Source organism: Carassius auratus, chromosome 9, assembly GCF_003368295.1.
Source record: "Carassius auratus strain Wakin chromosome 9, ASM336829v1, whole genome shotgun sequence".
Taxonomy (NCBI): Eukaryota; Metazoa; Chordata; class Actinopteri; order Cypriniformes; family Cyprinidae; genus Carassius; species Carassius auratus.
This window is the reverse complement of record NC_039251.1, coordinates 20,122,710-20,149,034: the sequence shown is the minus strand read 5'-3', so window position 1 is coordinate 20,149,034 and position 26,325 is coordinate 20,122,710. Positions and strand designations below refer to the sequence as shown.

At 39.8% G+C, this 26,325-nt stretch overlaps 2 protein-coding genes across 4 annotated transcripts; both read left to right on the top strand.

Annotated features, from left to right (window-relative positions):
- Positions 1 to 1,319: 1,319 nt before the first annotated feature.
- On the top strand, positions 1,320 to 13,285 carry LOC113108670 (ankyrin repeat and SOCS box protein 18). 2 transcript variants are annotated; one of them, XM_026271940.1, is made up of 6 exons: positions 1,320 to 2,515; positions 11,124 to 11,391; positions 11,511 to 12,024; positions 12,240 to 12,353; positions 12,524 to 12,714; positions 12,785 to 13,285. In XM_026271940.1, exons 1-5 carry the CDS (start codon positions 2,239 to 2,241, stop codon positions 12,668 to 12,670), a joined length of 1,320 nt encoding a protein of 439 aa, XP_026127725.1. In that variant the 5' UTR covers positions 1,320 to 2,238; the 3' UTR covers positions 12,671 to 12,714; positions 12,785 to 13,285. The 2 variants fall into 2 exon arrangements, with proteins under 2 accessions (XP_026127725.1, XP_026127723.1); XM_026271938.1 differs by having other exon boundaries at positions 12,524 to 13,285.
- Positions 13,286 to 13,655: 370 nt separating this feature from the next.
- On the top strand, positions 13,656 to 25,668 carry LOC113108668 (protein FAM124A-like). 2 transcript variants are annotated; one of them, XM_026271937.1, is made up of 5 exons: positions 13,656 to 14,083; positions 14,559 to 14,597; positions 16,094 to 16,125; positions 19,528 to 20,291; positions 23,317 to 25,668. In XM_026271937.1, exons 3-5 carry the CDS (start codon positions 16,110 to 16,112, stop codon positions 24,133 to 24,135), a joined length of 1,599 nt encoding a protein of 532 aa, XP_026127722.1. In that variant the 5' UTR covers positions 13,656 to 14,083; positions 14,559 to 14,597; positions 16,094 to 16,109; the 3' UTR covers positions 24,136 to 25,668. The 2 variants fall into 2 exon arrangements, with proteins under 2 accessions (XP_026127722.1, XP_026127720.1); XM_026271935.1 differs by lacking the exon at positions 14,559 to 14,597.
- Positions 25,669 to 26,325: the final 657 nt, after the last annotated feature.

Below are 26,325 nucleotides of genomic sequence, written 5' to 3'. Positions count from 1 at the left end.
ATGTAACCACAGAGAACAACAACAGATGTGCCACATATGAAACTTCACAGTCTCGGGCTTAGTATGAAAGGGGAAAACCCTACTGAGAGTGTTATCAAACAATGTCAGACGACATTATATTAGATCACCCTGTTGAATCAGAATTTGTTAAGGCTCTTAAAGAAGCTCAAAGTAAGGAGGACTCTACATATGTACAGACCCTTCTCACAGAGGCAAGCAAAGAAAATCCAAATATCATCATAGAGTTGTCAAATGATGACTGGATGAAAGACCCTGGTGTTGTGCTCCCCCCAGCTGTACTGTTGGGTAAGTACGACACAAACAGGCCTTGATTGATGCTGGAAAATGTATGATTACATGCAAACTTTTGAAGTTTTCACACTTAATTGCAGAATTAGCATATTTTAGTCCCATAAATCAAATCCGCTTAAAAAATTATTTAATATTTTGTATAGAACCCTGATTAAAAAAAAAAAAAAATATATATATATATATATATAATAATCAAAAAACTAAAACCAGCCTAAGATACTAGAAATTGCTGGTTTCAACAACCAGCCTTCTGACTAGCTAAAACCAGCCAACCATGTTTTTTTTTTTATTATTATTTTTTTTTTTATTATGATTATTTTCAGCATGGGAATCCTTTTCAAAAATTTAATTGTTACAGCTCCCAGCATTTCTGCCAGTCTGTAGACCTTCCGAACTACTAAACTGAGGGTTTTCAGTTCTTTTTGTAATGCAAATTCTGAGAAATATGCAGCAAACAAAAATGCAATATAAATATACCTTCAGCCAAAGCTAAAACTGAGAAGTTAAGCTAAATGCTTTATTGTCACTCCCACATTGTAATATATAAAGCAATGAACCATTAAAGGGGTCATATGACATCGCTAAAAAGAACATTATTTTGTGTATTTGGCGGAATACAATGTGTTTATATAGTTTAAGGTTCAAAAACACATTATTTTCCACATAGTGTACATTATTGTTGCTCCTCAATGCCTTTCTGGAACGCGTCAATTTTTACAAAGCTCATCGTTCTGAAAAGCGAGGTGTACACTGATTGGCCAGCTATCCAGTGCATTGTGATTGGCCAAATGCCTCAAGCATATGACGTAAATATTACGCTTCCACCATACTGTGGTGCCCTTATTCTGACAGAACACTGTCTCCCAGCACGTGGAGACAAAACCAACAAAACTCATTACAAACGAGGGATTTGTTGCATCCAGTGGGGACATAATTATTGATTATAATGACTTATACTGTCTTTTTACATGTTGCATTGCATATCCTCCTGCTTAAACATAAAACCATGTCTGCATTTGTGATCAGAGAAACAAAAAACAACAAACTTTACTCAAAACTGTTCAAAATTCGCCTTTGAATCTTCAGTGGAAAATTATTTATATATAAAAAAGTACTTACATGCTGTGAGTTAGAAGCGTCAAATTGTCCTTGCAAAGTTAGAACTCCCCAACTTTATAGAAACAGCCTTTGTGCCACAGACACATTGTAGGTTACTTCCAAAATAATGTTCTTTTTTAGCAAGGTCATATGACCCCTTTTAATACTCAGGTATGTCATCAGCTCATTGACAGATATTTTAAATTCAGCAGCCACATGTGAGGTCACATGATAGTGCAGCTAATGACATCTTTCAAATGCAACTACACAGCTGCATAAGAACTACCTATAATAGCAATAAGAACCTTAAAGCCCTATATTTAACAAATTGTTTTGACTTAATGCCAGTGATCAGCACAGTTAATGTTAAATAAACTAAATAGTCTGCATCAAGGAGAAACCGTTGCCCTTTGACTTCTCACTGGAATTACAGCTGAAAGCTCAGGGCACTTTTGGAATTAAGGTCACAATGTAAAACACTGGTGAGGATCAGATTCCCAGTCAGCTGTGATTGGAGGACAATGCCTTCGCACCTCATGACTTGTTGAAATGGAGAGTTTGATTCTATTCTTGGTTTGTGCAGTGGTGATATCATCAGTAATGCTTTCCATTCAGCTGTGCATCTGGCATATTTATCAAACTGACCTCTCCTGACACTCAGCCTCTGTGTTGTTGATGAAAACAATGGTTAAGGCCCCCTTGTCATCCATTTACCCTGCTGATCACATGTCATTTGTACTAAAAATACAAGATAAAGAGCAACAGTGATGATATAAATAGCCATAAAATCAGACAGGTAAGAAGTGGAAAGGACTGTCAATATTAGCCATGCTCTCCCAAGGCAGTGGGGCGTGTGTTGTAAGTCGAAAGGCCACATTCTTGAAAGAGAGAAGGCGGTCGTCTTTAGACAGCAGACAGGGTGTCAGGAAAGAAAAGAGCAAGGGTTATAAACAACCAGGGATAGACTTCCTTTGTCCCCCTGTTCTCAATGACCTTCTATCCCACCACTGGAGAGATATGCAGGATGGATTCTCTGATCCAGAGCAACTGAACAAAGTTCTTGAATTTCAGAGCGATGAACTGCTGTGGACTGCTCAGAAATTGGGTGAGTCAGATTTGATGAATATATATATATCAGCATCATATATATATATATATATATATATATATATATATATATATATATATATATATATATATATATATATATATCAGCATCATGTTGGTCTGAAGTCTGCAGAAATGTGTACATTAATATTTTATGCATTCAAAATGTTTCAGAGTAAAGTATAATCTATAACCTTATAAAATTATACAATTAAGATATATATATATATATATATATATATATATATATATATATATATATATATATATATATATTCATATCAGTCATGTTCTTGAGCTACAATATCCTGTTAAAATGCAGCATATGTTGTGCATCTGTTGTGAATAACACCAACATATGTTACATTTTGTAGTCTGGTTCCCAGAATGGGATACAGTTTACCTGGTGCACTTAACAGGCTTCTAAAATGGCTTAACCAGAGAGCAGTGCTGGACTACTGCTTGTTCTGTGCTGGACTACTTGGTGATCCAGCAAAACCATGTTGTTCACCAGCAAATGTTAGTTACCTTGTTTGGTCTCTCAGATCAAGCTCGTATTATTATACTAATATTAAATGGGGAGTTCACCCCACAAAGGAAAAGTATGTCATCATTTACTCATCCTCATGTTATTTTAAACCAGGCACAGCCTTCAGCCATACCCTGGTTTTTCATTGGATTTCAACTGAAGGGGACCCATCACCCCCAACCCCTGGAACGCCTAGCTGTACCCTAGGGTTTTATGAAATGAAATGCCACCACCACCGCTCCTAACCCATTAACTAAAACCCACACTACTCTGTTTAGACATGCTTTTATATAAAAAAACATGTTCCACATAGTGTGTAGACTATTTTAATGTTTGGAAGAACCTTTCTACAATATTAAGAACCTTTTGTACAACAGAAATGTTCGATAGATGTTACAGGTTTTTCATGGAGCCACTGATGCCATATAAAGAGCTCACATTGTAAACTGAGCACATCACATGCTGAAGCTCAATCAAAGATGAATGAAAGTTTTATGGGTTTGGACTGGAATGACATAAGGCATGTATGACAGAATTTTCATTTTTGGGTGAACTATCCTTTTAATACACAATTACATTTTCATAGAATATGCGAAAAAATAAAAAATAAAAAAGCTAGTGACCAATCAGATTGAACTGTTTTGGTAATGAGGGGCTGTAAATAGGATATCACCTGGATATATGACACATATGAGTCATATTGTAATCCAGGATTTTACCGGACATTTTACCGTGTCTGCTAATAAACACCCCTCACATTCCCTGCACTCCCTTTTGATGAGACAGGCATCTTACACGAGACACACTGACATACTGAAGCTTTTCCTGCTAGAACAAAGCTTGCGTCTTCTAAAATAGACTAAAGTACCATGCTCTACAAGTCCTTTATCACTTAACTCACAGCATTGTGCTTCGTGAATGCAGGATTACTATGATGAGGAATCTGTGTGGAGTTGAAACAGGATTTCTAAGGGATTGTGGTAATCTTCTGTGCATATGAATCAGTACTCAAGAGCCCTGATGTGAGTTACTGTTTGGGTCTGTCTCCATGCAACACCCCTACGACTCATTCTGCAGATTCCAGTAAAGATTTTCTTGGAGTGCCCCCGAAATGAATGCTCTTGTACAACCAAGAGATTTTGCCATTGCAATTAATCTCTCTGCTTCTATTAAATATTTAACGTGTGACACTTCAGCCCCCTTTTTTAAGCATACATGGAAGTAGCATATAAAATCTGATCCCTTTATCATTGGAGCTTGTCTTAAATGTATTTTTCAAATAAAACAAGAGACAACAAATAGGCATAGATGGTAGAAGCTCAAGGGATTTAGCATCTATCTCATACATCAACAACTAAAAATGGCCGCAGTAAGCTATGACCAACTGATGGAGAACAATGGCTTACTAAATATAGAGGCAAAAAGTGCTTGAAGCCACAGGAAAACATGACTAGCACTATATAAACTAATGTCCTTGAAAACCTAAGCCATATGAAAAGGTAAGAGGATGCTAAGAGCTATGCGCTGTAACGAGGCTGCCTCAAGCTGGGATTGAACCCGGGTCTCTGGTGCTCTAAGAGGGTGAATTTACTCACTGAGCTACTCTCAGACTGTTAAACCCAAGAGCGGAAGAGCAAAAGAGCAAAAAGGCCAAGGGGCTTGAATCTTCAAAAAGTAACAATAATCTTTACTTGAGAAAACAAAGTACAAGATAAACGTAGCAAACTTAGCTACCGTTAAACAGAAAAAGACACAAGGGTCCAAATATATGAGAACAATCAAACTTAACTTAGCAACTGGGTACAAAGGGAGCATAGGCTCAAGACTGAACATAATAGCAGGGAACAAACAGACTTATAAAGGGTCAAACACAGGTGTGAGGAATCAACACTGATGAGCAGAGCACTGAACATGGTACGGGGCGATGCCGCCCTCTGGAGGAGCGGAGAGACCATAGGGCCAGAGTTCATAGGACAAGAGCCATCTGCAGTTCTGGAGGTAACATGACTCCGTACTCGTTGATAGTGACTCCTGCAGGCCAGGATGAAAACTGCAATGCAGATACGAGCCCATTACAGGATCCCCTCTCCTAGGAACGGCTCCTGACGTTCCTTAGATTGGCTCCTTGGGCTTGGTGAAAGTCTGAGATGAGGGCCTTATCCAAGATATCCCGAGCTGGAACCCAGGTCCGCTCCTCTTGGCCATAACCCTCCCAGTCTACCAAGTACTGAGCCCCTCCACGTACCCGGCGGTAACCCAGCAGCCTGCGGACAGTGTAGACTGGCTGACCATCAATCATGCGAGGAGCTGGGGCAGATTTACTGGCTGGAGACAAAGTGGAACAAACAACAGGTTTTAATTGAGAAACATGGAAAGTAGGATGGATTTTCATGGACCTGGGTAGGAGAAGACGAAAGGAAACCGGATTAATCTTTCGGAGGATCTTGAAGGGGCCAATGTATCTTGGAGCCAGCTTACGAGATTCCACTCGCAAGGGAAGGTCTCGGGTAGAGAGCCACACTCTTTGTCCTGGACGAAATGAGGGTCCTGCTCTCCTCCTTAGGTTAGCCTGCCTCCGTTGGAGTCGGGCCGCCCTCACCAGGGCTGCACGAGCCCTCTTCCAGGAAAGTCGACAACGACGGACAAGCTGTGTGGCAGCTGGGGTGTCAACCTCTGGCTCCTGTCCAGGAAACACGGGTGGGGGGAATCCATAGAGACACTCAAAGGGGGACATGCCTAAAGAAGAATGGTACAGAGTGTTATGAGCGAATTCAGCCCAAATTAAACGAGAGCTCCAAGTGGATTGGTTGTCGGCCACCAGGCACCTCAGGGTCTTCTCAATGTCCTGATTTACCCTCTCAGTTTGTCCATTGGACTGGGGGTGGAAGCCAGAGGACATGCTGATGGAGGACCCAATGAGCCGGCCAAACGCCTTCCAAAACCGGGATGTAAACTGTGGCCCCCGATCAGAAACCATATCCTGGGGAAAGCCGTGGATTCTGAACACATGTTTCATCAGAAGTTCTGCAGTTTGGTTAGCTGTGGGGAGTTTGGGCATGGGTAAGAGGTGACAAGTCTTAGAAAATCGATCTACCACCACCAGAATTACTGTGTTTCCCTGAGACGGGGGCAAGCCTGTGACGAAATCCAGGGAAATGTGAGACCATGGACGTCTCGGGATAGGCAGTGGGTGCAGTAAACCATGAGGGCGAGTTCTTGACCCCTTGCACTGGGCACACACTGGACAAGCAGAGACAAAGGCCCTAACATCTCTCTGTAACTTGGGCCACCAAAACTTCCTCTGAACAAGCTTACAGGTTCTAGTGGTACCCGGGTGTCCGGAGGGGAGGGATGCATGTGCCCACTGCAGGACCTCAGAGCGCATACAATTAGGGACAAAGAGACGCCCTACAGGGCCATTACCTGGACCAGGCTGTTGCTGTTGGGCTCTCCTGACGGCGGTCTCAATATCCCACTGGATGGGGGCTATCACCCTGGCTGCGGGGAGGATGGTTTCTGGGCACAACTCCCTCTCAGGTGGTTCAAACTGCCTCGAGAGTGCATCTGGCTTGAGATTCTTGGAACCTGGGCGATAAGAGAGAATGAAGTTGAACCGGTTAAAAAAAAGGGCCCAACGGGCTTGTCGTGAGTTTAACCTCTTGGCATCTCGAATGTAGGTGAGATTTTGATGGTCCGTCCAGATTAGGAATGGGTGTTTGGCACCCTCAAGCCAGTGCCTCCACTCCTCCAATGCCATCTTAATGGCCAACAGCTCCCTGTTCCCAATGTCATAATTTCTCTGTGTTGGGGTAAGACGGCGGGAAAAAAAAGCACATGGGTGAAGTTTAGAATCACTCTTACACTTCTGTGACAGGACCGCTCCTACCCCCACATCCGAGGCATCCACCTCCAGGACAAAGGGCAGCTCTGGGTCTGGGAGAGTTAGAATGGGGGCAGATGTGAAGCGTTGTTTCAGTGTAATGAAGGCATGGTCAGCATCGCTGGTCCACATGAATGGCCTGTTGGACTTCTTTGTGAGTGAGGAAAGAGGTTCTGCAATAGAACTAAAATTTCTTATGAATCTCCTGTAGAAATTAGAGAACCCCAGAAAGCGCTGTACCTGCTTGACTGAAGTGGGTCGGGGCCAGTCCACGACTGCTCGGATCTTGCCTGGATCCATCTGGAGGCTGCCCTTGGACACATGGAAGCCGAGAAATGAGACAGCTGGGACATGGAACTCGCTCTTCTCCAGCTTAACAAAGAGCTTGTGCTTCAACAGCTGGGTCAGGACCTGTCTGACATGCTGAATGTGCTCTTGGAGGTTGCGGGAGAATATCAAAATATCATCCAAGTAAACAAACACAAATATATTCAGCATCTCTCTAAGGACATCATTAATAAAGGCCTGAAAGACAGCAGGAGCATTAACCAGCCCGAATGGCATTACCTGGTACTCGTAGTGGCCTGTCGGGGTATTAAATGCAGTCTTCCATTCGTCCCCCTCCCGGATCCTGACAAGATGGTATGCATTTCGGAGGTCCAGTTTGGTAAAGATGGTGGCCCCCTGCAGGATCTCAAAGGCTGTGGTCATAAGTGGGAGGGGGTAACGATTCTTGATTGTGATGTTATTTAAGCCTCGATAATCAATACAAGGTCTGAGACTGCCATCCTTCTTTTCAACAAAGAAGAAACCGGCTCCTGCCGGTGATGTGGAAGGACGGACGAATCCATTATCTAGAGCTTCCTTCAGATACTTGTCCATAGCTAATCTCTCAGGACCAGAGAGGGAAAATAGCCTTCCACGGGGAGGGCAAGTTCCTGGCATCAGTTCAATAGCACAGTCGTATGATCTGTGGGGGGGCAGTGTGGCAGCTTGGACCTTACTAAATACTTCGAGGAGGTCCATGTATTCCGGGGGAACACGGGATGGCTCGGGAGGGTAAAGAGGGGGCTTGATAGTGACTGGTTCGATCCTGGGAATAGCCATGACTTCCACGGACGGGGCTTTGAGCCTAAAGATGGAATTGCTCTTGGGATTGCCAGACATTGATTCTTGGACAGACTTCAGCTCAGGTGGACCGCAGAAAGCAGTATTTGACAGTTGGCAGTGTGTTCCCCACTCTGTGACAACTCCTCTGGACCAGTCAATATTGGGGTTATGAGCAGTCAACCATGGGAAACCGAGGATTATAGGGAGTCTAGGGGTATGAATTAATAAAAACTGAATCAATTCCTGGTGGTTCCCTACTTTTAACTGAAGAGGTGGAGTGCACTCACTGACCCGACCCGATCCCAGTGGGCTGCCATCAACTGCAGTAATGTTAAGGGGTTCTTGGAGAGTCACAGGGTGAATTGCAAGACTTTGGGCCATCTTAAAGTCCATAAAATTCCCGGCGGCCCCAGAGTCTACAAAGGCACATACTTGATGGTGTTGCTGGCCCATGGTAATTGTGGCCTGGATCCTCAAACCCAAGTTTGCTGAGCAGGGGATGGTTCCTATTCTCGCCCGGGCCCCCCTACTCCAGGACGAGACTTGGCTTTTCCCGAAAGCTCAGGACAGTTGGTACGAAAGTGTCCTGGCTTGCCACAGTAGAGGCAACATCTATCTCTCATCCTCCTATTACGTTCGGACTGGGATATCCGAGTTCCCCCCAACTGCATGGGTTCATCCATGTCCCCAAGAGGAGGAGATAATTTAACAGGACTGGTGGCCTCAAATAAGCTGGTCTCCCGCTGCCGCTCTATCTGGCGTTCTCTGAGGCGATGGTCAACCCGGATAGCTACATCAATGAGGGACTCAAGGTCAGGGGCAGGGTCTCGGAATGCCAATTCGTCTTTGAGCTCTGATGACAAAGCATGGTGAAAGGTCGCTCTTAGGGCTCTTTGATCCCATCTACTCTCAGCCGCCAGAGTGCGAAACTCTATGGCGAACTCAGCTGCGCTCCGGGTACCTTGAGAGAGATTCAGCAGGCGACGATCGACATCACCTCCACTGGCTGGATGTTGGAAAACTCTCTTCATCTCCGTGATGAACTGTTGACTGTTTGTGGTTAGTGGAGACTTCTGGTCCCACAAAGCTGAGGCCCATTCGAGCGCCTTGCCGGTGAGGAGAGTAATGATGTAGGCCACCTTACTGCTTTCAGTGGGAAAACAACTTGGTTGTAGTTGAAAAGCCAGAGTGCACTGGGTAATAAATCCTCTGCATCTCTCAGGGCTTCCATCAAACCTTTCTGGGGCTGGTAATCTGGGCTCAGAAGGAAGGGTCACCATGGGCCTAGGTTGAGGATCAGGGGACTGTTGGAGTTCTTGGGATGAAGAGGCCTGGGACTGAAGGCTCAAAATCTGGACAATTTGAGACAGGGTTTGATCATGTCGTTGGATGGTAGTGGCTTGCTCAGAGAGTGCAGCAAGGATCCGTTCCACATTGGAGGGTGGTGAAGACTCTTCCGCTGGGTTTGCTTCCATGGTTCAGTCTTGCTGTAACGAGGCTGCCTCAAGCTGGGATTGAACCCGGGTCTCTGGTGCTCTAAGAGGGTGAATTTACTCACTGAGCTACTCTCAGACTGTTAAACCCAAGAGCGGAAGAGCGAAAGAGCAAAAAGGCCAAGGGGCTTGAATCTTCAAAAAGTAACAATAATCTTTACTTGAGAAAACAAAGTACAAGATAAACGTAGCAAACTTAGCTACCGTTAAACAGAAAAAGACACAAGGGTCCAAATATATGAGAACAATCAAACTTAACTTAGCAACTGGGTACAAAGGGAGCATAGGCTCAAGACTGAACATAATAGCAGGGAACAAACAGACTTATAAAGGGTCAAACACAGGTGTGAGGAATCAACACTGATGAGCAGAGCACTGAACATGGTACGGGGCGATGCCGCCCTCTGGAGGAGCGGAGAGACCATAGGGCCAGAGTTCATAGGACAAGAGCCATCTGCAGTTCTGGAGGTAACATGACTCCGTACTCGTTGATAGTGACTCCTGCAGGCCAGGATGAAAACTGCAATGCAGATACGAGCCCATTACATGCGCTTTGAGAACCACTGTTCCACCGTGCAGCTGAATGGATGGCAGGCTCTGCTGGATGATAACTGTGAGTTAGGACAGGATCATTTGGAAAGAGCGCATTTACGCTCCTTATGGCTCTATAGATCTGTAGTGAAGGGAGACACAAGAGGGCTTCGTAACCTCCTTAAAAGGAACTACATTGATGTTGATGTGTTTTATAATGTGAGCCGTGAGGAACTTGAGTGGCAAGCTCGAACAGACACCACCTTTGGACCCTCAGGTAAAAACAGTCATTTGTGGTATAGAAACTTTGGAAGTGAATCAAAAAGATTTTATTTTATTTTTATTTATTTTATTTTATTTTTAGGACCGATGAACAAAACAAAGATTGTGTTTATTCTCAGAATTTTTACTTATTTATTTTTCCTCAGATTCCAGATTTTCAAATAGTTGTATCTCGGCCAAATATTGTCCTATAACAAACCATACATCAATGGAAAGCTTATTTATTCAGCTTCCAGATGATTTACATCTCTCAATTTTGAAAAATTGACACTTATGACTGGTTTTGTGGTCCATGGTCACATTTTTTTTTTTTCATTGAGCATTTTAAATTATATTTTAGACTTTCTAGTAGTACTTTCAATATTTTAAGTTTATTTAAGTTTTTCTACCCATTAGCAGAAGTTACTGTTTATTTATTTAATTTTTAGAGTATAATCTATGAAAAACATTTATCTAATTTCTAAATGCCTGTATGGTTTGACATACACTACTGCTTGATAGTTTGGGGTCAGTAAGATTTTTCTTATTATTATCACTGTTGAAAACATTTGTGCTGCTTAATCGTTTTGTGGATTCCTTAATGCACTTTTTCATAAAAGTACCATAAAAGTTCAAAAGAAGAGTATTCGTTTCAAGCAGTTAAAAAAAATAACATCTAAAAAGTCTTGACTGTCACTTTTCATTTAAAGGTATAATTTTGGTGTATTTTCCATAAGATTCATTCAGTTATTCAAACACATCAGTTGTGGCAGTCTGACACCTACACTATTTCCAATTTCAGGTCTTTGGTCTTTGGAGTATAAAAGAGAACTGACAAGCCCACTGTGTATTGCTGCCGCACAAGGTTTCTCTGAATGTCTGCAATATTTACTGGAACACGGCGCACGTCCCAACCTTATCGCAGGAGGAAAAGCAGCACTTCACGAGGCCTGTGCAAACGCCAACACTGAATGTGTAGAGCTGCTGCTGGAACATGGGGCTAATCCTAACCAGATGACAGACGAGGGACTGACTGCTTTACATCTCTGCAGGACACCACAATCACTACGGTATCATCATATAAATATGATACATAATACACTATATATTATTACACCTTATAATATTATCATAGGTATAAATTAAAAGTAATTTTGATGATTTGCCATTATTACAATTTCTATTGTAGTTGTGCAAAAACCTTGGTGAGATATGGTGCCAGAGTGAACTCACCCAGTGAAGAAGAGGATGAAACACCACTGCATGTGGCAGCTAGACACGGTCTGCCCCACCATGCACAGCTGTACCTACGATTCGGAGCCTGCGTGAACCATAGCAGCTCTTCTGGTGAAACACCACTGGGGGTGGTTTGTGGAGTTGCCCCAGAAAAGACAGACGACAGCCAAGATGAACGATACCTTGAGATCTGTCGTCTCCTCCTGGCCTATGGAGCTAAGGTTAATTTGTCTGATAAAGAACGCCGCAGTCCTCTACACAAGGCCGCCCGCAATGTGCAGCTTAAGCTGGTGGAGCTTCTCTTGGAGCATGGGGCTGATATCAATGCCATTGACTATAACGGTTGTTCACCGTTATCGAGTGTTCTACAAAGCTCTGTGGTTCGGCAAGAGTGGGAACCTCACAGGGTTGTCCAGACCTTGATAAATCGGGGATCTATTAAAGTCTGGCCACTAGCACTGCTGAAGGTGAACACTAAGATAATAGCCCTGAGGTTTATTCTATATATTAAACAATATTTTTATTTCATGGCATAAACATTCTTCAATAAAAAAAAAAGCTGATTTAAAGTTTAAATTTGCTGATAACTTATTCGTATTTCTTTTATCTGCTTTTTTTTTTTTGGTATGATCACTTAAATAAATGATTTTCATTTACATATGTTTTTGTTTTTTGTTTTAAGGTATTAACAGCTTGCGCTGCAGCACCTAAAACTGTGGAAATCCTGTTTAACTCATACACACTTGTCCCTGTGACCTACAAATGGGTTGAGGCTATACCTGAGGATATTTTTCATGTAAGTCTTGATTCACATGTGGAATAAATGTTTCAAAAATAGTGTAGCAAAACAGTGCTAAAGGGCTTACAGGTGAAGTGCATCAGTTTTGGAATGAGTCAATGCATGCTGATGCTGTTGGTGTTATTGTACCATGTTAATACACAAATGATTTATTATTATTTTTTTAGCTTCACAAAACCTTTTATGAGTCTCTCTTTGCACTGGAGTATAAACCACGTAGTTTACAGCATCTGTGTCGGTCTGCACTGAGGAACCAGTTTGGGAAAAAACTGCTGCTCACTCATTCCCAGGCTCCCCTTACCAAAGCCACTTGAACAGTATCTTCTTTTGGAACCGGAGGGGTACATTGACTAGAACCAGAAACATTTAGGGAACTTTAGAAAGGTTTTTAATGCAATAAATGTAACACTCTGACAAAGATGACTGCCTTGAGTTTTACTTGCATAGTCACCATACAGTGACATTTTTAGAGATAGTATTTTTTCCACCTGTTTTCATATAAATAATCTAATATATTAATGTAAATAGCTTTGCAAAATATTTCATTGTTTGAATGACAGTGTGTTGCAGTTTCAGCTCATATTAACATTTAATGCATATTATTTCATCAAGAAATAATTTTGTCTGTCAATAAAATAATATCTTTTGTCAAGTATGACTGTCATTTATTTTTTTATTTCTCCAGTGTAGCCTACTATATGTAAGGGTTGGTAGCTACTCAGAACACAACTATAGCATCGGATTGGTAGAAATAAGTAATCTGCTAAAGAAAGAGACCTTATCCTGACGTTTCAGCCTCAGTGCATGACATTTGATTATTGGCTGTTGTCGCTTGACATTATCAATGCTGTTTGTGTGTACCTGTGAATTGCACCTGTTTTAATGTAGTAAGATGACTTTAGCACTAAATAAACGTTATTATTTATTTATTTGGTTGTTGTTGTTATTTTTCTTTTTATTATTAAATAATTAAATGTCTGGTCATTTCACGGCGGCCATGAGAGGGCGACCTGATCGATGTGGAATATATATAATACATATATATATTTTTTTTTTCTAAGGAATTTATCTCACGTGGGTGTATATGCTATATTATTTTAATTAGTGGCTATCTCAACAGTATCCTACTAAATGTCGTATTGTGTAAATCGATTTTTATTTTTTATTATTATTATTAATTTTATTTATTTTTTGCTGCAAAATAGCCTAATTAAACACTGCGCCTATTATTAAACTTAAATGTAGTCTATTAGCCTAATCCTTTCATAATACAAAAGCTTTAGCTAGAACCCCTCTCTCTCTCTCTCTCTCTCTCTCTCTCTCTCTCTCTCTCTTTCCTAATTTCTACATTCCACAGACTGGGTTCTTATTTTGTTCGTCTCTTGGTCAATAAGTGCGTACTCGCTTTAACTGCGTTGGGCCACCTGGGAGCGGTAAACGCGCCGCTATTGAGGTGCATGAACGGCGGTGACGCACAAGCTTCACGGACGAACCGGATCAGGCAGACTCTGCGTGTCTTGTCACTACTAACTGTCCCTGTCACCGTTACAGGAGTCGGTTGTTCATCCAAGCTTTAACAAGTTTAGTCGCCTTCATTTTGTGTAGTGTAGGTGAGCGTTAAAGTGCATGAGAGAAAACGGGAGGTATGTGAAGTTACTGTCACTTTCAACAGAGATGGAGAATTCAGTTGAAGATGAGTGCGCTGATTCGGGAGCGGAGACCGGAGGGTGAGTACACGCGCTTGTTTTATAAAGGAAATGAAATAGGCTACACATAGGGAATATAGTTATAATGCACTAAATAGGATAGAAATCAATATGCTATAAATATAAGAATCTGATTCATTTAAAGTGAGTCACTTGATGAGGATTCGGATACCTGAGCAGCGCAGGACAGGTCATCAATAAAACCATCAGACAGAGCGCTTTTTTTTTTTTGGATTTTTCTCGTTTGGTTTCTACCTCGTTTGGTCCGTTTCTCATTTAACCATCTGTTGTTTGGTATTAACACCCAAGACATCTGGCGCAGAGATTTACTGCTGAAAAGTAGCTTGAAAGCCAATGATCTGAGGTATTAGGGCATGCTGCTCAGGCTTTTTAGCACAAGAGAGTGTCAGAAGTAGCCAATATACTAATCACATAGATTTAACTCTCTGTGGTCTCAAAGTCATGTATGATCTGTACCATCATTCTGTGATTTCAGCTGTGATCGATGAAAAGATGCATCCTGGTTTTTTTATAGGTAGGCCTATGTCATATCATAATGGCTGTTCTGTCATGTTGATGTAAGCTAGGTATGGTGATTTAGTAGATAGTAGACTATCCTCTCTGTCCTCTTCCATCTGTTTGTATGGTATATATCTGTATATCTGCTTTAGAATATTATGTAGGTACGTTTTAAGTCATTTGTCCTGAAGAAAATGGCCTTGGTACCTTTCTAATGACTAACTCTTCAATTAGCTGATGCATTTATCCAAAGCCACTTACATTAAAACCATGAGCATCCTGGGGTTTAAACTCATATGGTGATAGTTTTCTAATCTCAACTCTTAGAATTATTATTCTGACCCAAAAATGTGTTATGTGTTGATCTATACTCAATATCTTCCAAGCTTATTTGATTAGCCACTCACGATAAAAAATTAAATTAAATTTTCTAAATGTCAGATTTGGTTGTGACGTGGCTGTCTTGGTCTAAATGAGAGCTAACAGATGTTGTGTGGCTTATATCTTCATTTAGTTTATTTAACAACAGTAACTGTAAACTTAATTGATGGCAATAAATCAGAGACTTTCAAAAAGGCTGTTTTTTAATGATGCTTGTGAGTGCATTGTTTAAGTGTGAACAATATGCAGAAAACTACAGCACTCACTGAAGATAAAACATATAAGATTCAATGTAATGACATTACTAACCACATTTATAGGCTGTTATAAGGATTTAATTTGTATTAAGTATTACATAGAAGTACATAAAAGTGCTTTTGCTGTTAAATGCAAATTATAGACCATAGTTTTTCAGTTCAAAAATTTGGGTTTGCGATTGTTTATATATTTGTAGAAAACTTGATTCTTTGATGAATAGAAATTTGAAATGAACATAAAAAAAATAACAAAACAAAAAAATAAAAATATTACTGATTCCAAACTTGCAGACAGAAGTGTTGAACCAATGCCCCACATACTTGTTCAGACCATACTATTACAGCATTCAATTAGAACATTTAAAATTCAAGTTTAACTACGTGGAATTTCCCTGTTCTTAAAAATAATTTCATACCCTGTTACACTGTTTTCACTACCAGAGAAACAGGAAAAAGACAGAGGGAGAGGAAAGGGAAAAGATTGACCAGAGAGCGATAAAAGAAAAAAAAAGAATGTACAATGGAAACCAAATGACTAGGTCACTATGTAAGACACATGTACATAAGTTATGAGATATGTCAAATAGGCCTTTTACTTTGTTTTTTACCTTCCTCATCTGAGAGAATAGACGGTTTCTGACAAAAAGCAGCAAGAAACAACATTTTATCATAACCTACAGTACATATATGTGTGTAATACACTAGAGACATTACTACACACTAACACACACTGTATACCATGACACCCAGGATTGTTTATCCAGATGTAGGACCTTCCTTATGAAACCTTGGGATCCTAAATCACTGTAACAGTCTCTAACAAAAGTCTCTCTCTGTTTCTCTCTCCCCTTTCTGTCATTCACTCTCTTCTCAGGTCTGACTACAGTCTTATGTCATCAGCAAGCAGTGAGTACATGCCACTTGTTTTTTATATTCCCCTTTATGCAGTTCAGATCAATTTTCCAACAAAACATGCCTTGATCAAACACATATTCGCCATATTTTATGTCCTAATAATCCCTTTTCCGCTTCCACCTTGTGCTCATTGAGGGTTTATAAGAGACTTTTCTTTCTAAAAATGCTTTTGGATCCGTTTGTATTTTGAAAAGCACATTACAATTTAGAAGAGGAAGATTTCTGTCATTTGAAACACTTGACAACTGTTGCCATGACAGTCAGATGAGTTTGTTCGGGGAATCACTGCTTGAAGTGCTTCGAGAGCTCTATCACCTCCGTTTGTTTGTGTGTGAGTGCCTGCTTGTGTGTGTATCTGGGGCTGACCTTTCCTCGTGGCTGTGTCGGGCCCCGTCTGTTTCCCTATGGAGGGATTAATGTCCAATATTAGCCCATTAATCTGGGAAGCAGGAAACACTCCTCCTAGTGACAGTGCAGGAAGCACTCTCTCACTCACCCTCTCACATATAGAGACACTCACCTACTCACACACACACACACACACACTAAAACCTAGAGCCCTTCAAGGACACCACATAATAGACTGTGCATAATTTCTTGAAGAATGAAGAAAAGTGGTTCAATGTGGACTCAGGGACAGAAAATGAAGAAAACAGAATGAGATGGTTTGAGGAATAATGTGGATAACTAGTGGGGCTGGAGAAGAATGAAATGCTAAAATTAGTCGATGTTGTTCTCACATATGAAAAAAATAATTTGATGACAGTGTGCAATTTACAGTAGAATATTCAACAATTATGAATCAAAATAAATGTATTTTTATTTTATCCTGCTTACAGACATGAATTAATGTCTAGAAAGGGAGTCCTGTAGAATTTATTTACTGTCTATGTCTTTTCTTTGTCTGAGCACCTTTGCATGGATGAGAGATCTGGTTTTTTTTCCACCACATTTCCCCGTATTGTTTCTGCATTCTGTCTGTTTTTAATGGCATGACAGTATGCTTTCTTGAAAGGCTGCCATGAATAACTGCTTAATGCTGCATCATCAGTCATGTCAGCATTTTGCCACTTCTGCAGCTCAACAGATTCTCTCTATATCCACGTGCACAATACTTTCCTCTATATATCTTTGTTCACTAACAACTCAAGTGCATATTCAGTGAAATCTGTTTCGCCCCTTTACAGCTCTGGACACTTAACTGCACTGAAAAAAGGGCTTCATGTGGTAACATTTAAACTAGTTTCAAAGAGTCAAAAATCCACCTAAAACAATTATGGCACACCAACAAATCGTCAGATCAGAGAGAAATAGTCACTTAAAGTAAAAATTGACACCAGATTGGTGTGTATATTAGGGAGGGTTAAGCTGGGGATAAATATGGTGTCTTATTTAATGTTAGTTGCTTAAGTCGGACAACCAGATTACATTCCATTACAGACTCAACTCAGATTACAGATGGTTTAAAGTGATCGAGGCTTCTTGAATCTTCTTGAATTTTCAGAGTGACAGAATAATCATAATATAAAAAATTTAAATGGAAAAAATATCACAGAATAACTATCTATCTATCTATCTATCTATCTATCTATCTATCTATCTATCTATCTATCTATCTATCTATCTATCTATCTATCTATCTATCTATCTATCTATCTATCTATCTATGTATGGATGGATGGATGGATGGATGGATGGATGGATGGATAGATAGATAGATAGATAGATTATTTGTTATAAACCATTAACATGATAAATGTGATAAATACAAACTGGCCAATGTTCCAATAAAAACTAAAATTTAAAAATAAATTTTATTTTAAGTCACCATTTTCTATCAGATAACGTGATTATGTTCAGTATCTGTGGTTTCTTCTCAAAATCGCATCAGTAATAATTCAAATTATGCTGTTTACTATAAATAGTGCCCTGTAAACAGTGTCTGAATAAACCATGTGTCTTCGGGGCAAAGTGTCCTAACATTCACATTTAATTTCTTCCAGCTGAAAGCGTGTGGTAATTAAAACATTAATAAGTGGATCACATTAGGTCTGTTGTACGGCTGTCTGCATATGTATGTTTCTAAAGGTCATACTGTACAATAGAGAATGTGTTGTGTGTTTTTAAGTCTGAACAAGTACCTTTTGCCTAGTGAACACACTGCTCGGTTTTTCCACACTGATCGATTGAAAGGATCCTTCATTGAACTCAGATGTGCGTCATTTACACCTGCAAGAGTGCAGTGCAACTAGAGAAGAATGTTTACTTGCGTGAGTGTGTTTTTGTGTGCAAGTGTGTAAGAGCATAGCGTTCCCTCGACCTCTGGTGCCCCCAACCTTAAACAACAAACAAAGTGGGACGGGTCCCATGAGTCAGGAGAGTTTGGGGTAAAAAAATAAAAAGAGTGGGCAAAAAGAAAGAGGCAGCTGTCCATTTTCTGCCACTTTCTGCTATATTTGTTTTGTTTTTTTTTATACACGAGAATAGCTACACAATTTTCCTCATAATATAATAACAACACAAAGAGTTTTGCTGCTGTTGTTGCTAGATTATGGCAGGTGGATGAATATATCAAAGAGGGGGTTTGAAGGACTTGTTATGTTGTGCAGCGTTACTCATAATGAAGAGACATCATGTGTTTTCACACGTCATATACAGTCATTCATGAAATTCTTTAATTGATGCTCTGTTGATATCGTTTTGCAGTCACAAAACGTCACATTTGCCTTGAACACTTTGTTAAGGGGGGCTTTCATGTACTTTTGTGCTTTTAGGGACATTTGGGCTCACTGTGGTCAAAGATTCAGTGGAAGGCCAAACATTTTTAAGAAGTCCTACAGGGAACCAAACCATTTCTCCAGGGTTACTAACCATCCACTAATGCAACTAATGAGGCTTCACTGTTCACTATACAGGCTGATTACAGAATAAGAGCGCATAGATGTAAAGATTTCATTCAGTCTTGAGAGCCAATCCATTTTCAATATTTGGTACTGTTCTTTCCTTTATAGATGTTCAAACCAAAGTAGTCTTACAGTGACTCCTGAGGCAAGAATAAAGCAGAACATGTAACACACTAATACACCTAATACAAATAAAGGGAAGAACTAAGTGTGTTGTTGTTTTTTACTAGAATGTAGAACTTTATTTTCCTGTGAAACTTCTCTCTTGTAACCTGTCCGAACCACAATCTTGAGTTCACATCTCCCTCGATCCTATTCCATAATTTGTTTTCTATTTTGATCATCTGTTCACTTTTATATTTTTCACATAAACGAAGAAGAGCTCTTCTTGCTGTTTCTGTTTCATCACAACTATAACTAACATAGTGCAATATATGATATTAAATCAGTTTAGCTTCATATTTTGATGGATCATTTTCTCATCTTTTAGGTGATTTGTCCATGGGGGACCTACAAGATCCTTTCCTAGTTTCTATCCACATCATCACTGACCCCGGTCAGGCCAAAACGCTCCAGCAAGCTGCTGATCGGGTCCTCTCCTGGCTCCACCCTGATCTGACCCTCTTCAGGGTGTCAGAACGGGCAGGTGGTCTCTCTCGCAAGCCCAAGGTCCGCCTGCAGCGCGTCACCGAACCACCATCACACCAGCCAGCCTTGGCTGTAATCCTGTTTCTACAGGATGAATATAGAGGTGACGAGAGTCTTGAACGTCTCCACAATCAGCTGAGATGCCCACCGTGGCGATACCACCACACAGAGCGGGTGAACGGGCGAGGCCTCTTACCATTTTCTCCAGCCAACCAGGACTTTGTTACACTTGCACCAGGCACACCACTATGGGCGCTTCGCCAAGTCCACTACGGCAAAGAAATTGTGCGCTTTACAGTCTATTGTTGCTACGAGACCTACAACGAACAGGTGCGTATGTACAGGCTGCTCCTGCGCCGAAGGCTAGCCCAGAAGAAGGAGGATTTCTGTTTCTGTGTAGTCTACTCCAACCCTGAAACAGAAATCCAGCTGTCATTCAAGCGGATGCCCCGTGGCCAGAACCTCGTCCCCACTGAAAATGCTGTGATGGAGATCAGAGTGAGGGATGTTGGTGAACTTGTCCCACTGCTGCCATGTCCCTGCACGCCTATCAGCGACGTCCGCTGGCAAACAAATGATTATGATGGGAACAAAATATTGCTACAGGTACGACACAGAATATGCATGATTAGAAAATATATCTCAAAGCTATGAGATTTTGTATAAATATATATATGACATCTTAAACATTACTCAATCGTTCTTTTAATGAACTGTCAGCAGTAACCCTAGTGTTCTAAAGTATTGTAAAATAAGAGTTCATGAAGTTGCAGTGTATATATTTTACATATTATTATATGAACTCTTAATAAATGAGACTCTACAGGGAATGTTTGTGCTAAATAATTTTCACAAACCACTGGACAGCCAGTGAAGGTGAATAAAATGTAAAAGAAAAGAAAAAAAATATATATATATATATAATGTACTTTTCCATATACATTCTAATTTATTTTAATATTCATATGTATTATTCATACATGATAACCTAAATTTGTAATGTTGGATTAAAAAGCACAATATGTTATGCATCAATAGCCAATAAACCTTTTGAAACCTTTTACTATTAGAAAAACCTTTTGCAAACTTTTGATGAGTTTTTGCAAATTAATTAGTACTAACTAGGTAACAATAGTCAAATGAGGTTAACATGAGACGTGGTAGTGTTAGGCTACAAAATCAGTTATCTCAAACTAATTGCATTACATTATATATTTTCTGTGGGATTGAGTAGTTCATTCATAGTTTTAAACGTCTTATCTTTAGATTTTCTTATATATACTACTTTTAATTGTGAATGATGTATTGTGCTTCATCTCTGAGTTGCTTTGGTTCGAGGCTTAGGGCTCTTTATTCAGAAATTTTCTTTCATGAATATGGATAAAAATAATGTGGAAAATGCTTCCATAACTCAGAAATCACCTTCAGAGAGCAGCTCATATTATACTCTTGCTGTGGTGTCCTGGGGGGTGTTTTGATAGAAACCAAACAAACCAAAATTTAAAAAAGGGAAGCAGCGCGACCTTCCCTTCCTGAGTTGTTACCTAGTTACTGAAGAAAACTGCTGCTAGTCACTACACAGTTTTGAGCCAAATTGATATTGAGCTCAGGTTCAGCCCAGGCAACTGAACAGAGCATTACTGCTTAAACACCCCGCAGAGTTGCATACGGGGGAAAAAATTGTATGCAGACACCAAGGCATTTGCATAAATTGTACACATTTATTATTATTTTTTAAATGTGTCCTGGTTTGGATCCAAACACCTCTGGCCTTTTGTGTTTGTGTGTTTATGTGTGTGGAAAGACTGTACTCAATGTAAAAATATTCAAACAAACCAAATGAACTAACACACAAGCACATACAGGTCAATTCTGCCTGACCTGGATTAGCTGCGATCAAAGCAGGTCTGGCTCTCTGTCACTACAGCCTCATTACTAATCAACCCCTGCTGGTGCCAAATGGCACAGAGAGGATTTCACACATAATACACTTTATGTCTCAAATGGAGAGAAGCTGAAATGGTTGTACATTCAGACACATAGACGAGCTCTCTCAGTTTATGGACTATAATCTGCTGCTGAACATTTGAAACATTTCATGTTTGGAAAACAACGGGGACGGGAGTATATTAAATATGAGTAATGGCTGTTATGACAGGAATACATTTTTAAAAAAGCAGAAAACCGTACATTTTATATTTGACAAATAGACATTTTACTGTATTGTTGAAAACATAAATATGGGACTATTTTCAAAAAACACTTTAGAACTGAATTGTAAATACGCAAGATACTGAAATAATTACAACATTTTTACGCAACTATACATTTGTTTACACGCCGAAGACAGTTTTACTCAAATTTGGTGCTCAATGAGTTCATAATTTTCATACAGGGAGATATCTACTATTTTGAGGGATATACAGTACATACAGAATGAATATAATGGCTTATAATGAAAGAAATGTATCAATGTGGAAAACCGGGGAAATGTATGAATGGAACAGTGAGGAAGAAGGGCACAATGAGGCTCAAAGATGGATGGAAAACCAAATAAAGCAACAGAGGGAAATGATTGAGGGAGAGGTAGAGGGATGGAGGGAATGTGCAGTGAGGTGTGAGGCAGAAAACAGTGGAACCCTGTTACTCTAATGCACACACACTCAACAATGCTTGCTAGGTTTAAGATACATTTTCCTCTTTCTCTCTCTCTCTTTCCTCTCTCTCTCTCTCTCTCTCTCTCTCTCACACACACACACACACACACACACACAGGTATACAGTTACCTTATCAAAGCCGCATTCCTACATTGTGTTTTGCTTGGCATTTGCAGGAACATGGTTCCCTTTCCCAAGCTATTTTTGTTTAATGTCAAACTATTTTGACGGCTAACTGCAGATATGTTGTTCATCATATTGCCACGTGAACAGTTCAAGATTTAAAGCAGCTGCTTCTTAACTTGTTTTGCTTTAATATCAGATTTTATATCAACATAGTCAAATGGCAACCAAATATGTATTATACAAAAGCTAAACAAAATATCCTTAATATCACACATTGAGGTTTACTGTTACAGTTTTTGCTGTATTTTCGATCAGATAAATGCAGTCTTGGATACCCTTATAAAAAAAAATTATAATAAAAAAAAAATTATACACCTTCCAAACTTCTAAATGCTAATGTTTGTGTAGACTTTATTATCAATATAATACGGTCCCACTTTATATTAGATGGCCTTAACTACTATGTACATACATCATAAAAAAGTACAATATACTTATTGTGTTCATATTGTATTGCAAGACTCTTTTGTTGGCTGTTTAGTTGTATGGGTAGGTTTAAGGGTGGGATAAGGTGTAAGAGATGGGTCAACAGTGTAATTATGAATGTAATTGCAGAAATACATTGCAGATGTGATTACATGCAGGTTTTTTTATATATCTGTACAGTGTAAAACCATGTATGTACACTAAGTGCATTGCATCAAATGATTAATTTAAATGTAACTAATTAGTAGTTAAGGCCACCTTTATTTGGGACCAAATAAAAATAGGTACTAGGATCTTCGAAAATGGTATTCTGAACATATTAATTGCACATAAATTCATGCTCTCATTTTGACTTTGTCAGGTTCAAAGTTCACGGTATTACCGCAAGCACACTATTGCAAAGTTCTGTCATCCTCCTGATGATCCACCGGTTACCTCCCCTCCTCCACCCGAGCTGCCCCCTCCACCTCCTCCACCATACGGCCGCGGGCCCGCCTCTTATCGAAATCGCCGTTATCACCGGAACTCATCGCGTTCACGGACCCAGACCCTTCCGTCTCCAGTCACCTCCAGGACGGCCACGCTGTGCGATCAGGAGGGCCGCATGGAGAGGCTCCAGAGGGATGTGGAGCTCTTACGCGCGGGATGGACAGGCCACCGAACACAGTCCCTCTTTTCTCTGCCTACAGACGAGTCCCGCTCCTCGTGTGCCTCTCCTTCAAGCTTCCGTCCTCGCTGCTACTCTTCAATGGCCGCTCCAATTTTCCGGGTCAATATCGATACACTAGTGGGAGCCGAAGAGACAGATGTGGACACGGGACAGACCATCAGCGGCAGCTCTGTGGACCTATCGGTGGTCTCAGGTTATTCCCATCCACAGCTGAGACCCCATTTAAAGGCCCGAGCAATGCGGCCCAAGTCCGCTCCTCCAACAGATGGAGGTCTTGACTTTTCTGATCTGAACTATAATAATGCCTCCTCCATAAGACGGACTCCTGTGCCATCTAGAGCACAGAGCATCTCTGCTAAATCCACACCTTGTGTAGTACACAAACCACAGCCAAAGAATGTGAAAGATGTGTTGCAGGACAAAGGGCAGCAGAACAGCAATGGCATTGTGACTGTAGATGATTGTAGTCAAGAAGGCTTTGCGGAGGAAGAGCAAGAATTTTATATCTGACACATGCAGGACAATCATCTCATCAGCCTGCATGCAGGTCTTAACGGGGAATTTTTAGGTCTTCTATAATTGCAAGAAGCTGAGTATTTAAATGTGGAAAACTCTTAAACCGATTTTCACCCAAAACTCATAATAATCATTTGAAACACAACATTAAGATATTTTAATGAAACCTGAGATGAGTCATTGAAAGTCCAGGTAATCAAAACTTCAGGTCATAAAGGTGTTGACAAATAATTGCAGTTTAATAAGTATTGCAAAGAGGTGTGCTCACTTTATATGAGCAGATTTAATTCACATGAAAACATATGGTAAACACTATATGTGCACAAACATGTGCATTGACTTTTAATGGAGGGACAGAAACATGGGTTTAATTAAAATATCACATTTTGGGTTTGGGATGACAAGAGGGTGAGTCAAGGATGACAGAATTTTTTGGGTGAACTATATTTAAGCTTTTGGTCTACAGTGAATTTGTTTTATTAGGAATAGGCCATCCTTAAGAATGTGCATTCATAATGAATGACTTAAAGACTGAATCAAACTGACTTGTATTTGTTGTATGTTGTGGTATTCTGTAGTGTTTCGTAATAGTTGTTATAACAAAAGGGATTCATTGCTTGTGTCAGAGAGTTCGTCGAAGAATGAAACTCTGTCACCTAGTGGTTTAAAATGGTAACTACACAGCAGCTAGACATAAGGCATGTCACTCATTATTAGATATAATATAGAAATCTCCACAGTTTGTACAGTTTCACTATTTGTTCCATGTAAGAGTTAAAGAAAATTTTTTTTTTTTTTTTATCTGAATGTAATGCTTTACATTATCACACATTTTAAATTATATGTAATTATTTTGTTGTAATGACCTCTCAGTGGCAGATGTCAGTGCCCTGTGCAAAATATCAGTGATTATATGGATAGACAAGAAAATAATCAAGGAACTCATTAATGTCTGTGTTTACAAATATACAATTATGGTGTGAATTACTTGCTGTTGATGTTGTAAAAACAAAACCCAAATAATTATTATGGTTATTATAGGGGTTATCAGCTGTTTCTCTGAGAAAAAAATACAAATAAAATAATGAACTATGGGAAGCCACATACTTTTACAACAATTGGTCACTGGGTTGTGTTATAAATTGTTTAGAAATTCTTTATCCAAGTGTACTGCATGTTGGGCATAGTGTTGCCAATATGTTCATGTTGTCATACACAGGGTACACTTCATTCTAGTAATATGCAGCTTGTTAATCAAACCATTACTATCAGTTACCTTTATAAATCTTACAGTTCTTTTCAAAACTTGGTTCAGTGTGGGGTCAAAGATGTTCTTGTTTCATACAATCATGTAACTTGAACACATACAGGACAGCCCTTGTGAGTTGGCCCTCTCTCAGTGCCAGATCACTCCCCACACGTTCCCAGCTAATCCCATGAGCGTACCTGGCACATCGCTCTGGCGACACCGCCTCTCAGTGCTACTGCGCTCCGGCTCTGGACTGGGATTCTGGTAATCCACCCCAGCAGCCATAGAGCTACAGAAATAGGGCAGGAGGGGTGAACGACGGTGAGTAGTTCCCTGCTAGAACATAAGCCAGATCTAATAAAGTCAATTTCTGTGAACCAGCTACCTCGATGACTATTAATATGCAGCAAATTAGGAGTTTATGGGGGCAAAAGTTGTAGTTAATAGTTACTTAATAGTGAGAACCGGTCTCTAAACTAAAGTGACCAATATAACTTATATAGCTGAATAACAGTAATTTAAAACTTCTACTATCAGTGTGTATTAAAAGACACATTTATTAATATTCGTAACAGTAATGATGAATATTATTTACAGATATTAGTATTAGTACTCACCTTTTATTATTAATAATAATAATAACTACTAAAGTTAATAATAATAATTACTATTATTAACAGGAATAGTAATAGCAATTAATTCCAAAATTTAAAGAAAGTTATTATTATTGCATACTATAGCATAAGTAGTACTGCTTACCCTATTAACTATAATAACTTTTACTATTAATGTGTATGAATATACACATGTATTATTATTTAAAACAGTGATGATGCATATTATTAGTATTCATACTCACTTTATATTAATAATATTACTAATAATACCAATAATTACAACTATTAAGCTGGTATTATTATTACAACCATCACCAT